The 13,862-nt window shown below is 51.6% G+C and overlaps 2 protein-coding genes across 5 annotated transcripts; one reads left to right on the top strand and one right to left on the bottom strand.

Annotated features, from left to right (window-relative positions):
* Window positions 1-160: 160 nt before the first annotated feature.
* On the top strand, window positions 161-6,978 carry DUOXA2 (dual oxidase maturation factor 2). 3 transcript variants are annotated; one of them, XR_003515784.2, is made up of 7 exons: window positions 161-586; window positions 1,677-1,734; window positions 2,017-2,151; window positions 2,404-2,617; window positions 2,904-3,118; window positions 3,470-3,844; window positions 6,689-6,978. XR_003515784.2 is itself a non-coding variant. In XM_027571114.1 (6 exons), exons 1-6 carry the CDS (start codon window positions 440-442, stop codon window positions 3,661-3,663), a joined length of 963 nt encoding a protein of 320 aa, XP_027426915.1. In that variant the 5' UTR covers window positions 161-439; the 3' UTR covers window positions 3,664-3,883. The 3 variants fall into 3 exon arrangements, 2 of the variants coding, with proteins under 2 accessions (XP_027426915.1, XP_027426916.1); XM_027571114.1 differs by lacking the exon at window positions 6,689-6,978 and having other exon boundaries at window positions 3,470-3,883; XM_027571115.1 differs by lacking the exons at window positions 2,017-2,151; window positions 6,689-6,978 and having other exon boundaries at window positions 3,470-3,883.
* On the bottom strand, window positions 4,845-7,726 carry DUOXA1 (dual oxidase maturation factor 1). 2 transcript variants are annotated; one of them, XM_027571116.2, is made up of 6 exons: window positions 7,580-7,726; window positions 7,182-7,239; window positions 6,707-6,841; window positions 6,277-6,490; window positions 5,812-6,029; window positions 4,845-5,101 (listed from the first exon to the last, which is right to left on the bottom strand). In XM_027571116.2, the coding sequence occupies exons 1-6, from the start codon at window positions 7,724-7,726 to the stop codon at window positions 4,845-4,847; spliced, it is 1,029 nt and encodes a 342-aa protein (XP_027426917.1). The 2 variants fall into 2 exon arrangements, with proteins under 2 accessions (XP_027426917.1, XP_027426918.1); XM_027571117.2 differs by lacking the exon at window positions 6,707-6,841.
* Window positions 7,727-13,862: the final 6,136 nt, after the last annotated feature.

Genomic DNA, 13,862 nt, shown 5'->3' on the forward strand with positions numbered 1-13,862 from the left:
GGAGGCTAGCCCTCTTACTGTGGAGGCTGGGCTTTCCTCATTTGCATAGTAGCCTCCACCTTCCATTTGCAAGATCTCTTCCCAACCGCACCCAGCTGCCAAGCCCTGACATCCACCCAACGACCTACCCAGGCTGCTATAAAAGGGCTCCAGGTCCTGCACACTTCCAAACACAGAGCCGTAAAAGTAACTGGCTATAGCCAGTGAGAAATAATTTCTCTCTCCCGCCTACCCAACCCTGCCTGGGCCAACCCAGAGCACTTGAAGGCAGCCAGCCGCTGCGCTTCCTTAGGGGCGAGTTGAGCAACTCAGACTTGACCAGCCCATTAAGTCCTGTCCAAGAACACAGGGGACCGGCTAAGGAGAAGTGGGACCTGGGCTCGGTTGCCAGGTTCACACTTTTCCCTCTCCAGCGGACCCAGCTTGGCACAGTTGCAGCATGACTCTGTGGAACGGCGAGCTGCCTTTCTACCCCCAGCCCTGGCATGCCCCGGGCTACAGCGTCCCATTGCTCATCGTCATTCTGGTGTTCTTGGCCCTGGCCGCCAGCTTCCTGCTCATCTTGCCTGGGATCCGTGGTCACTCGGTAAGGGGGTGCTAGATGCTAGGGCTTGAGGGTCATGGGCAGCTTGTCTCTGGAAGACCTAGGACAGGTAATACTGTAACAAGGGCTTCCACGAATAGTCAGACGAAACGCTGAACCAGAGGAGCATAGGTGGAGCAGACCCAGAAGTCTGGGGGCAGCCAGCACCGCTCCCTGCCCGGGGACTGGGAGAGAGGTAGGCCCCGTATAAGACATTCTAGAGACTGAACCCACCTGAATCATCCAGGAGGCTGCTGCGGCGAGTGGGTGCCCAGTCCAGTAATCCTGGGGCTAATTCTAGTCTTCACATGCTGCTAGAGTCTCCCTGCTCTCCTCAGACTGTGGCTGCACTCCAATCTTAGCCTTCAGGTGATGACCAGTGGACCAAGAGCTGAGAATGCTGTGTTTCACTAGTGTGCTGGGTTGAGATGCATGTGTATGGGTGCTCCCATCCTAAGGACTCGGGGACTCCCACAAATGATTCGAAGTTGTAACAGACTGGGTACTTGTCCTTGGACCACCCCCCCTTCTCCCAGAACCTAAGTTGTTTTTCCAGTCTAGGAGTACCTGGCCTCCCTGAGTCTCCATCTGTGTCGGTTGCCTTGGGAAACTGGTGCACCTAGGAATATCTGAGAGGCTGCATTCCTACCTCCTCTATGACAGGACCCTGGGGCTGCGCTCTCCTAGGGGTGGTGACCCCAGCCTGGTACTTCTGGACTCACTGAGCCTCATCATAGTAGTGACTTGAGTAGTTGGCAAGACCAGGACCAGGAGCCAGATAGCTGGGGGAGTGAAGGTGATATGACAACACCAGGCAGGGAGCCAGGTTGCAGGGTGGACTGGGAAATGGGGCTAGGGAGGCAGAAGTGCATGGCTAGAAAACATCAGAAATGCCAGTGGCTCAGAGGGATTTGCACAAAAAGCAAGACAGACTTTAGCTTTAAAACGTCAGGAATGTAACTCGGAAAAGGGTGTGGGGCAAGAGGGTACAGTTGCAGGGGCACTAAAGATCTAGGTGGCATGGGGTCAAGGGAGGTCTTGGGGACTCTAGTTGGGCAGTTTTCAGACCTGACCCAGGTGCTTGTTCCTGCAGCGCTGGTTCTGGCTGGTGAGAGTTCTTCTCAGTCTGTTCATAGGCGCGGAAATTGTGGGTGAGTGTGTGATGCTGCAGATGGGGAAAGGACCTGGGGTGAGGATGGAGGTGGGCAGAGGGCACCTGGGAAAATGGAGATTTGGGGGTTGTTTCCTGCTCTTTCTTCCCATTCTTCAGCTCTTTCTAGTGCCCACTCTTCCACCCTTACCGTATATACCACCTTGGACCTATAGACCCTCCATCTCTCCGCACAGTGTCCTACCTGCCATCACCACTCTCCTCATTCCATCTCCCCAATGCTCTCCCTAACCCTCCCCCCACACTGTGTCTCTCCCCACAGCCGTGCACTTTAGCGCACAATGGTCAGTGGGTGGGATGAACACCAACACATCCTACAAGGCCTTCAGTGCAGCAAGGGTCAGCGCTCACGTTGGTCTCCACGTCGGCCTGGGGGGAATTAATATTACACTCACAGGTGAGGGGGCTGGGGCAAAGTGAACTTCTGGATTGGCAGACCCCATGGCTGGGGGGTGTGTGGCAGGGGCAGCTGGAGGAAATCTCCGACCCCACGGGCTCGAAGAGTTTTTATTTCTCACGGATCCGTGTTTTCCGCAACCGCTGCCAAACCTCATGTCTCTCACACCTCTCCTTTCCTACGCGCGCTAGCTTAGTTTCGGTGTCCCGGGTTGTGCGCAGCTCCACGACCCCGGCCGCCCTCCCTTCGCAGGGACCCCGGTGCAGCAGCTGAACGAGACCATAGACTACAACGAGCACTTCAACTGGCGTCTGGGTGAGAACTATGCCGAGGAGTACTCGGAGGCCCTGGAAAAGGGGCTGCCGGATCCAGTTCTCTACTTGGCGGAGAAGTTCACCCCGAGCAGCCCCTGCGGGCTCTACCGCCAGTACCGCCTGGCGGGACACTACGCGTCCGCCACGCTGTGGTGAGCGCTGGAGGGAAGGCACCTGTGAGTGAGGGAGTGTCGGGGCGGGGGCGTGTGAGCCAGAGGATATGAGGTATAGTTACAGCCCTATGGTGCGGGGAGTGAGAATTACTGCTCAGACGGTCGGAACCCAGAGAGCCCCAGCAAAGCCTGGGAGTCGGCTACTCGGCTGGAAGGTTCCCTTGCGCCTTCGCCGTCCCAGCGCCGGCTTTCGTTCTGGGGTAGGGACACAGAGCAAGCGAGGCTGGGGAAAGCCAGCTCACAGTGCGGCGGGTCCCCTCCGCAGGGTGGCGTTCTGCTTCTGGCTCCTCTCCAACGCGCTGCTCTCCATGCCGGTCCCGCTCTACGGAGGCCTGGCGCTCATGACCACCGGCACCTTCACGCTCTTCTCCATCTTCGCCTTCGCCTCCATCTCCCGCGTGCCGCTCTGCCCGCTCCGCCTCGGCTCCTCCACGCTCGTCACTCACTACGGCGCCGCTTTTTGGGTCACCCTGGCCACCGGTGAGGACCAAGGGGGCGGATTCTGGGAGGCTGGGCGTGGGAGCTGATGTGTGTTTTTCCCGTTTGCAAAATGAGTTCACATATATTATCTAATTTGCTCCTCTTAATAGTTCCTAGAAGCAGGCAGTTATGCCCATTTTACAGATGAGGCCAGGGGCTTCTGAAGGGTTCGGTGGCTTGCCCCAGTTAGCGCATGAACTCATGTATCACGTAATCCATATTAGAGGTCTTTCTGCCGTGTGGGTTGGGGGAGGAAATGCTAGGGGTAGCCCCCAGGAGATGGAGGGGGGCAGGCCAGGTTCTGGCTTGGAGCCCTGACTACCCTGTTTCTTTCTGTCCGCGCCGCCGCAGGCATCCTGTGCCTCCTCCTCGGAGTGGCGGTGGTGAGTCTCCACTACTCTCGACCCAGCGCTCTCCGCACCTTCTTGGACGGAAGTGTCAAGGACTGTGGTAGCCAGGCGAAAAGGAACTTGTCTCTCATCCTGAACAACCCACTGCATAAGCAGTTCGGAGCCCTGGACTTAACGACTAGTACTAACCTTTGAGGGTTATTCAACCTCGGACTCCTAACCCCGCCTCGGCCCCCTGCAGGCCGGGTAGCAATACCTGCTGGGCTCAGGCCAGGAGAGCTAGCTCCAGGAGGGTCACTACGCCGCGGGCGCAGGGAAAAGCAGGCGGCCTCAGACGTGCCACACGCCTGCGCCCGGGGAAAAAGGGTCTCCCAAGGTGAGCTGTAAATAAATCCTTTTTCTTTTTCTTTTTTTCTTAAACTTGTTTCTATTACATTCAATGGCTTTTCCAAGCTTGGGGAATATGAGTCCTCGGCCGACTTCCCTGGGTTGGAAGCATTTGCTCTGTCTTGCCACAAAGCTCTGGGAGAGGGGCGCCCTCTAGTGAGCCCAAAGGAGAACCCTCCGGAGCCAGCATCTTCCTGAGTTGCCCCAGGCAGATGGCAGGTAGCAGTGACCAGACAGGTCAACCTCCCATTGGCTCAGCTGAGTGGGAGGGAATGGCATTCCTGAGGTCATTTACTAACTCCAGTTTATTCACTAACTAAGAGGTAGTGTCCAAGGGCCAAGGTAGTTGTCAGCAAGGCATAAAAATGTAAATCCTGGGATTTTTTTTTTTTAGGTCCTTGGCAAGACCTACAATCTTATTGGGCAAATTTGAGAATTGAAGCTTAAGCTTAAAGATAATGTAGCACACTTTGTTAATATTAGACCTGGGACAAGAAGTTTGGTTTCTTCTGCTGCCCAGGGCTTTCATTGTATCAGGAGATCACACAAGTAAAAGAAGAACAAAAGGGACCCAGGAAAAAGGAAAATAAGAGGTACAGAGGGATGAGGGGGACTCCATGGGAATCACACAGTAACCCCCCCACACACACACAATATATAGATGAAGCTGAGTTTCAATAAATGGCCCCTCAAAGAGGCGAGGCATCAAGGGAAGGCAGGGTTGCTGGGCAGAAATGGGCAGCACCTGCTTGGTCTTAACATGGAGACAGGGTTGATAGGCAGCCCCAATGTCTGTTTAGCATATTAGGGCTTTTTGTTTTTGTTTTTACATCAATAGAAAGAGGCTGTTTTTCCTACTCCACCTGCAGATTGGGGCTGGGGACAGATTGGATTCAACCCATGCTGCAGTCAGTTCTGGCAGGTTTATGGGGCTCCAGTGAGACCTGCAACCAGATTAGAAGTCCAGGTGTCCACCAGGGAGAAGAACCTTATAGGGCACAGTCAGGCTCTCTGTGATGCTCCTCCTTACACCATGCCTCAGAAGAAGCCTCTGACAGAGGAATGTCCTGAGGCTCAGGACCCTCAGCTGTGGACCGGTATCTGGGGCTCAGGAGTCCCCCTTCCTCAGGATTCCACTCCAGTGAAGGATCCTTCCCCGTACTCTGGTTGAAGAAGGCCTTCAGCCTTTGGGGCTGCATCCTGTGGGCCACTGCCATGGCCAGGCCGAGCAGCATACAAAGCAGTCCTGGGAATGAGACAGCAGGTGTTCCGCCTTGGTGATAGTAATGTCCTCCCAAGGACATCTTCTCCCAAGAGCATCAGAACAACTCAAAGAGAATCGCTGGTATCCCTGTTTCAGGGCAACTTAGGCTCAGAGCAGTGACGGACTTAGGGTCATATGGCTGGTGTGGCTCTGTTGTCCTGAGGTTTGGACTCTAAGCCCAGTGCTCTTTGCATTACATCTCAGAAGAGAGAGAGAGAGAGAGAGAGAGAGAGAGAGAGAGAAAAGAGAACTCTGAAAACAGAGAACCTGGGGGAAGGGCAGAGCACAGAGGAGGAGGCATGAGAAAGGGCATGAGAGAAGAGGAGAAGAAATTGCAGGACAATTTAAGGCTATGTGAGGCAGGGAAAGAGAAGGAATGGGGGGCACAGAGAAGAGTGTTTGGGGGAAGTGGGCAGGAACATAAGACTGGAAGATTTAGGAAAGAGCTGGGTGAAGAGAGAGTTAGGGGATGAGGGAAATGACAGAGACAGAAGACACGGGGAGTGGGCATCTATGGAGGGGAGGCAGGTGGAACTGGGGAGATAAAACCCAGAGATGAGTGATGTAAGAGGGATGGGGCTTTAATGAGAGGAAAGGCATCCTGGTCCCCAGAGGCAGATCCTTAACCCCCACTAATATGGTGGTCCCTGGCCCTAAGCCTTCCGGTGTCTGTCTTCAGGGCTGCACCTCACCTGTGGTCAATGTGATCCAGAAGGCAGGCCCATGGTGAGTGTGCAGCGTAGCAGTACCCAGGTGCAGGGCACAGGGTGGTGTGAGTGATGTGGCCGTGGAGAACAAGAGCAGTCCCAACAGCTGGAAGAGGCCTGTGGCCAGCAGCATGTGGCCACCATAGACCAGCACAGGCATGGACAGCATCACATTGGCCAGCAGCCAGCAGAGGAATGCCACCCTGGAGAGCCAGGACCCAGTGAAGGCTGGCCTGGACACCTCTACTTGGAAGGGCCCAGGTGGAGGCTCAGGGACCCAAGAATACCCCAAAGATGTGAGATAGGGATTTTTGCCTATAGGTTTCCCAACCAAGCACCGTGGGACTGGTGCCACCCTGTCCCACCAGGGATTTCCACATAGGTGGAGGAAAGATGGGTAGAAACTCCATTCCTGGGTCTAGGCCAGCAGGGCCTCCATCCCACCCTCACCAGAGCATGGCTGAGGTGTAGTGTCCCGCCAGGCGGTACTGGCCATGCAGACCACATGGACTGTTCGGGGTGAACTTCTCAGCCAGGTAGAGCACGGGGTCTGGCAGCCCCTTCTCCATTGCCTTTGCATACTCCTCAGCATAGTTCTTGCCTAGGCGCCAGGTGAACTCCTCATTGTAATTGATGGTCTCATTCAGCTGCTGCACTGGGGTTCCTGGGGAATAGGGCAGTTGTGCTCAGCAGGAACCCAAGGACCAGAGTGGGCATTTGCCTGGGTAGGGGCTCATCACATTGGGCAGAGGGACAGGAGCTGGTCTCAGTCTCCGGAAATATCCCTTCCTACCACCCCCCCCCATCCTGTAGATCCCAATTAGATCCCAAAGACACAGCAGAATCTTCTCCTCCCTCACAGGTAAGAGCCATCCCTCACCTTTGAGTGTAATGTTGACTCCTCCCAGACCAACCCGCAGCCCCACATCAGCGCTGATCCGTTCGGAACTGAAGGCTTTGTATGATGTCTTGGTGCTGACCTGGCCCACGAACCACTCAGAACTGAAATTCACAGCTGGGGTGGGGAGTTGGACATATGGGAACTCAGGAAGGTCCAGGCATTCCTGGGTTAGAGTCAGAAGGAAAGCTACACGGGGTCTAGGTCTGTTTTGCTCATAACTGTGTATCTGTTAACTAGCTCAGGGTCTGGCTCATGGTTAGTTTGGCAACAGTATGTTTGCCCAAGATGAATAAAGTGGTCAGAATCCAAGATTTCCTTTGGTGAGAGTCTGCTTATGCCCCTTCCTCCCGTCCCTCTCCCGAAGCAGAAGATGCCATGAGGAAACACAGAGAGGACAGGCTGACTGCTGAGGGAACCAGATAGGACAGAGGCAGTTGACCAGGATTATACTCACCCAGGATCACAGCCCCGATGAATAAGCTGGTCACCACCCGCAACAGCCAGAACAGCCTCTGAGTCACAGGGTGGGTGGGTTTAGAAGGAACATCCTCCTTCCAAATCCACCCTTAGTCTTTCCAGACTTGGGTGTGTGTGGTGGTGGTAGGGGGGTGTTCTAAAACTGAGGTCACTTGGTCAGTTGTGACCAAAGTGTCTGGCATGTAATAGGTGCTCAATTATTATCCATTGAATCAATGAGTAGGGAACTCCCTCCTGGGGGTGCGAGTGGGTGACACTTTCTCAGGATTGGAGTCTCTTTCCTGAATCTGGTTGTAGCCAGAGAGTCTGGCCCCCTCACCTTGAGGCCAAGATCTCTCTGGGGCTGGGGTCTCCAGGGCTGGGCTTGTTTCTCACCATCTTGCCCCGAATGCCAGGCAGGATGATGATGAAGGTGACCAGTGCGGTCACAAAGATGGCAATGACGACGGCCAAGGTGGTGTCCACTGGGAAGATCGGCTTGTGGCCCACATAGAAGGGGAATGTGTGTCCCAAAGTAGCCATTTTGCTGGGGTTGTGCAGGGGAGGCGTATGCTGTAGGACAATAGATGTGTATGTCTAGGTGCCAGGCACTGTTCTTAGTGCTGAAGATACAGCAGAGCATAAACCAGACCGCGTCCCTCATCTCTGGATCTCACCAGATGATACCGCTCCTGCCATTCGGCTGCCCCTCTGCCATTCATCTCTATACGTTTTTTGTTGTTGTTGTAGTTGTTGTTTTAAAGATTTTTTTTTATTTGTTAACACAGAGAGGGAGACAGCAAGAGAGGGAACACAGGCAGGGAGAGTGGGAGAGGGAGAAGCAGGCTTCCTGCCGAGAAGGGAGCCCGATGAGGGACTCGATCCCAGGACTCTGGGATCATGACCTGAGCCGAAGGCAGACGCTTAATGACTGAGCCACCCAGGAGCCCTCATCTCCATACGTTTTGACTGTGAGGGAACGAGGGTCTTGGCAATCAGTCTCTGTTGCCCCGTGCTCCTTTCCTAACCCGTAGGTCCCCTAAATCAGGGCCACAACCACCCTCGAGGCTTCTCTGCTTCCTCTGGGACTGTCTTAGGAAATATAATTCTCTTTTATCTTTCTCAGGCCTCCAGCACAATCAGACAGATCACAGGACATAAAAAGACCTATGTTTACTATCAAGTGAAGGCATAAGGGTGAAAGATGGTACAGATTACAACAAGTTGGCTTTCCTTCTCAGTCCCCAAAGGAACAAAAGCCAGACAGCTCTGCTAAGTATCTAATCCAACTACATTCCCAGTCCTGGCACTCCTCGCACCGGTCTGTCCAGCTTTCTCAGGCACCCTGGCTCCTGCTCTGGCAACTCTAGAATAAACAAAATTGAGTTCACTTCATCTTACAGTCGATGAACCCAGCTCTACCAATATCCCTGTGTGCGATCTGCACTGGGGCCTTGGTTTGCCTGGGAGGCTCCATTATTTACAGTCTGACCTGGTAGTGTCTTGTTAAGCGATGCAGTGAAACAATAAGTTTGGAGTTGTGCAGCTCTGTGTCTGAATTCTGCCTCTGCCTCTTGCAAGTTATTTGGCCCCTACAGAGACTTGGTTTTATTACAAAATAGGAATGATAATGTCTACCTTGCGGGGTCATTGTGAGTATGAAACAAGATTGTGTGTGTAAAGTGCTAAGAATAATACCTGAAACAGAGTGACATCAATAGATGGGAAACAGGGGACATTTTATTACTCCACTTATCTCTCTGTCCAATCCTTCTTGGAGGGAACCCTGGGCTAGAATCAGTTCTGGGTCCAGTTCTAGTTCTTCACTAATTTTAAAACATTGGGCAGTCAAATGACAACCTCCCTGGCCCTTGGTTTCCTCATCTGCAATTGGATATGATGATCTCCAGGTCCCCTCTAGCTCTAAATTCTGTGATTCTTCTATAATACCTTGTGGAAGACTCCCAGCCTTCCACTCTTCTCCTAGGCCGGGCCACCTCCTATGCTATCTCTGGGGGTAGCATAGTGTGAAGACAGACAGTTTGAACTTTTAATCCTGTCTTTTGGACAAATCACATAACCTCTGAGTCTCAGTTTTCATGTGGAGTTTTGCTTTTTTTCTTAACTCTTCAATTCTTCCATTCCAGAGGAACGGGTATCTCTTTTCCTCCTGGACTCTCACTCCAATCCTGTCTGCCTTCACTACCACCTTTCTCATTAGTCATCCCCTTTCTTTTTTACAACTTTTCAGCTTCTCTTTCTCTGCTGGCTCCTTCTTCCAAGGATATGTGTTAATTTCTCCCATCTTAGGAACACAAAGAGAAGGGACTCTCTCCCTTGAACTTCTTACTTCCTTCCAGCTCCTGCCTTATCCCACTCTCCCCTCTTCACAGCCAGGCTTTCTGGAAGAATAGACTATGTTGGTGTTTTCACTGTTTTATCTCCTCAACCCATTGCAATCTGGCTTCTCTCTCTCTGAAAAGTCTCTGACTTCTCCATTAGATTACCACATGCTAAATCCAAAGAGAAGTTTTCACTTCTCATCTTTCTTGACCTCCCTGTGGTATTTGGCATTGTGGAAGTTTCCCTCTTTCTTGTCCTCCTTGGGCCTCCATGATACTATGCTCTCCTGGGTCTCCTGCCTTTGGCCATTCCTTTTGTGGCTCCTTTGCTAGTCCTTCCTCCTTCTGACATATTTCTGTTTCCCAGGAGCCTGTCTTGGCTTTTTTCTTCTAGCACTCTTCCTGATTCCCTAGGTAAACTCATCTATTCCCATGGCTGATGCATCTCAAATCTATGTTTCCAGGTAGACCTCTTACCTGGGCTCCAAACACAAAAGGTCCAATTACCGCACTGACATTTTCACTTGGCTTTCACATGGATGTCTCGGATTTAACAGGTCCCACACTGAATTCACTGTCTCTGCTCTGCTTTTTATTCTGTTTTCTTTGTCTCTTTGGTGGCATCACCATTGTACCAATAAAATAAATCAGAAAGCTAGACCATCTGACCTCCTAAACATTTCTTGAAGCCATCCATGCATTTCCTTCCCTACTGCCCTAGTTCAGCCTCATTCTATCTTGCCTGGTGGCAGAACATTTTTTTTTCTAACAAGCAAATATAATCATTTTACTTCTTTGCTCTAGGTAAAGTCTAACCTCACAATCACATACAAAATCCCCTATAATCTGATCTCATCTACCATTGCATCTCTATCTTTGGCCCAGCCTAATCTCCAGCCATACTCAATTATTGACTTCTCCCTGAATCTGACATGCTCTTTCAAGTCTTCATGCCTCTGTACAGGCTATTTCCTCTGCCTGGAATGCTCTTACCCCTTAGCAAACACCTTTTCACCCTTCAAGTCTCAGCTCATGTTACCCCCTCTGTGAATTTTCCTCTGAAACCATTGGGCCAGTGTGGATGTTCCCACCTCTAATATTCTGATTGCGTTTTGAATATACCTCCACGATCACAATAATTACACTGTATTATAATTATTTGAATATCAATCTCCCCATTAGCTTCTAATCTCCATCTTTGAATCCCCTGCATGTAGCATATACTAATAGTCTATGGGTTGAATGAACGAATATATGAATGAGTTCCTCTCCCTGCCGGTAGCATCTTCTATTTCACACACAAGAGGGAGCTATGCTCCCTCTGTGCTCTAGACAGTATTAAACTCTCATTCAACATTAATTGTCACAAATATAGGGCTAAGGATTGGGCAGGAAAGGATTTGACCAACCCTGCTCATTTTTAGTGCTTTCACAAAATTTTCAGAGGGCCTCTTCCAATAGTTGGAATCCAAAGCATGAGTGTTCATGTTTAACTGAATCTGAAACATGTATTTCAACTCTAGCTAAAGATAAATAAGAACGTGTGGATTAAGTTATCTTTTATAATATGTGATATGATATTTATTTTATTTATTGGCCTAACAACTTTTTATCAATGACACCTAGACTGAAGCCATTACAATTGTGATGGAAGGCTATATTTTTTAGAAAAGGCTATAAAATGTAGAATATCTTGGGTAATAAGGTAGGAAGATAAAGCAGGTTTACTGATACTATGAATACATGTTATATGCTAAAATTTCAAAAACAAATATTTGCAATATAAGCAGATAATAATGTAATGTATTTGGGTTAGCGTTAGATGTTAGCATTATTCCTACATATATTTTAATGGGAGGTTATAAAATATTTTACAAGAATGGCTCATCTCTATTAACACAGTGCTTCAAAGAAACACTAACAAAAGGCTCTCTAAGTACAAAAGAACAATGTTAACTTATTTCCAATTCTCCAGAATATTTATTTAAGATGACTAAAGAAAAAAGATAGTTGGGAATAAAATTCATCTTCTTTAATTTCTTCTTGCTTAACTTAATGAATTCGGTTTTCCTTAATCTACATCGCCTAATCTAAAGTTAATTTTGGATGACCCTGATCCAAAATTAGTTTTAATTATTAAGGTAACAGGCCTCCTGCATGAAGTGGTGGGACTGAAATGAAAGTCTTTTTGCCCAGCCATCCTGCTTTTCCTACAAAGCTTGTAGTTTCCCTCGGGAACATCTTCCTCCTTGGCTTGCCAAGGAGGTTCTGACAGTGGAATTTCTTCCAATCTGAGAAAAATCTCTTGTCAGTCTTCACTCACTTCTCCCCTAGCTCACCACCACGACTGACGGATATACACAACGGACACTCATATAAATAAGACAAGATACAGTCAGACATACACCTACAATTTCACGTAAACATAAATATTGACACAAAAAGAAAGTAGCTCTCAGTAACATAAAGACCTAGATACACAAGCCCTCAGTCAGAGGCCCCAGTGACAAAACTGAAGTGCTTTCTCAATGGGTTGGGTCAATCCCCACGCTTTCTCCCTGGCCTGGAGAAGGGAGGGCCACTCTTTTCCCTTTCTGAACTCCCTTAAAATACTGAAGCATTTCTAATGCTCAGTTGTGTTTCAGACACAGTTACCTAACCCTTACCTATCTCAGGTTGAAGTGGGGTTCCTGTGTGTGTATGAGGGGTGGGCAAGAAATAAAGTTACACATCTTTAAGAAAATTCAGCCTAGTACAGGGTCTTCAGCATTCAAAGTTGTCACATGCTTTCTTAGTGCTCTGTGGCCCCTCTTGTAGCCTCCCTCTGCCCACCTCCCCCATCTTCTGGAACCCAGAAAGACTCCTAATTCTCTACAAAGGAGGGGGAATGGGTGACATGGCTGGAGTTGCCACGAGCTCTGATTGATGATACACAGCTACTAGAATGTAATATTTTGTTTCTTTGGTTGGGGTTGATCCCATTCAAAGTTTACAGCTCTGGCTGGCTACAGGGACCCTGTCAGGCACTCCTGTCCCAGCCTCTTCTCATCAAGAAGGCGTGTGGACATGTGTATGTGTGTTGTTGCACCGAGGAAAGAATTAAGGGTTGAAGAAATAGAAGATCTGAGGAGTGGGTTGAGGCAGGAGTACCCAGTAAGGGCTGGGGTGAGTAAGGAGCCCCGGGGTGCTGAATCATGCAAGTCAAACTATCTAGGCTCCAGGTAAGTCGAGATAAGGAGTCCGTGTCTGTAAACCTAGTGGCATTTATGGATGCCCTCCTCTTAATTTCTTATCAAGCTCCCTTTGAGGAACTCCCACTTGATCTAAACTTGCCCTGGGTGGACGCGGGAACCCGCGGGGCAGTGGCGGCACTCTAACGTCCCCTTCAAAACCCTCCGACCGCACCGACCCCAGCAGCCTCATCCCCGCCACTCACACCCGGACCACCATTTCCTACCTTCGCGTCTCGCAAACGACGCGTGCGTGGCAGCCCTCGCAGCTCGCCTCGTCCTTGTGGAACCTCACAAGCAGCGCTCCTGGGGGTGGGATTAGGGCGGGAACCGGGTCCAGACGTTCTGTCCCCGAAAGCGCACTGCCTTTCTCTCGGCAGAGCCCGCTTCCCACCCCACTCTTCTCCTAATGCACTGAAGGACCCGGCTTCGACCGGACAAACCGGGTCCCGGGTGCTTCCCCGCCCACCCCTGCAAGTCGCTCTCAACCTTCTCAGACCGCACCCGAGGCTCCGAGGCGCTGCCTCCCGTCCTCGGCCTGGGACAGAGGAAGGACGGCGCGCAAGAGCCGTCCCCTCCGCAGCCATCCCCCCGACCCCCATTCCTCCTGCCCCCTGCCCCCTGCCCAGAACCCCGGGCGGCTCCGGCACAAACCTAGCGATGCAGTCCGGGGACCGGCGGGGCGCGGGCGGGCCTCGAGCGGGCCTCGAGCGCGGGAGACCCCGAGAGCTCACGAGGAACCCTGCGCGGGGAGGGGTGGTGCCACAGACTCTTTCAGGGTCTTAGGACGAGGACCTCGCTTGGACGCCTGGCCTGGTCTGCCGGCATTGATCTATCCTCTTGGTCTTGGAGCCCAGCTCCGAAGGTGTGGAGAGTTTGGGGGTCCTCCCCGGTCCCCCCGCACCCGCTCGGCCTCCCGCCCACACCCCAGCCCCGGCAGACTTGCCCTTTTCGCTGTCCAAGTGGCCGCACTAGCCGAACCCTCGCCAGGGACCGGACAGATCCCCGACCTGAGCCCTGCGAGCCGGCGCCGTCTCACCTGGCGCGTCCCGGTCCCCTCGGAGCACCTCGGCGGGTCCCCGGCGCGCCCGCGGGTATCCCGCCCCA

This window comes from Zalophus californianus, chromosome 6 (genome assembly GCF_009762305.2).
Source record: "Zalophus californianus isolate mZalCal1 chromosome 6, mZalCal1.pri.v2, whole genome shotgun sequence".
NCBI classification, from domain to species: Eukaryota; Metazoa; Chordata; class Mammalia; order Carnivora; family Otariidae; genus Zalophus; species Zalophus californianus.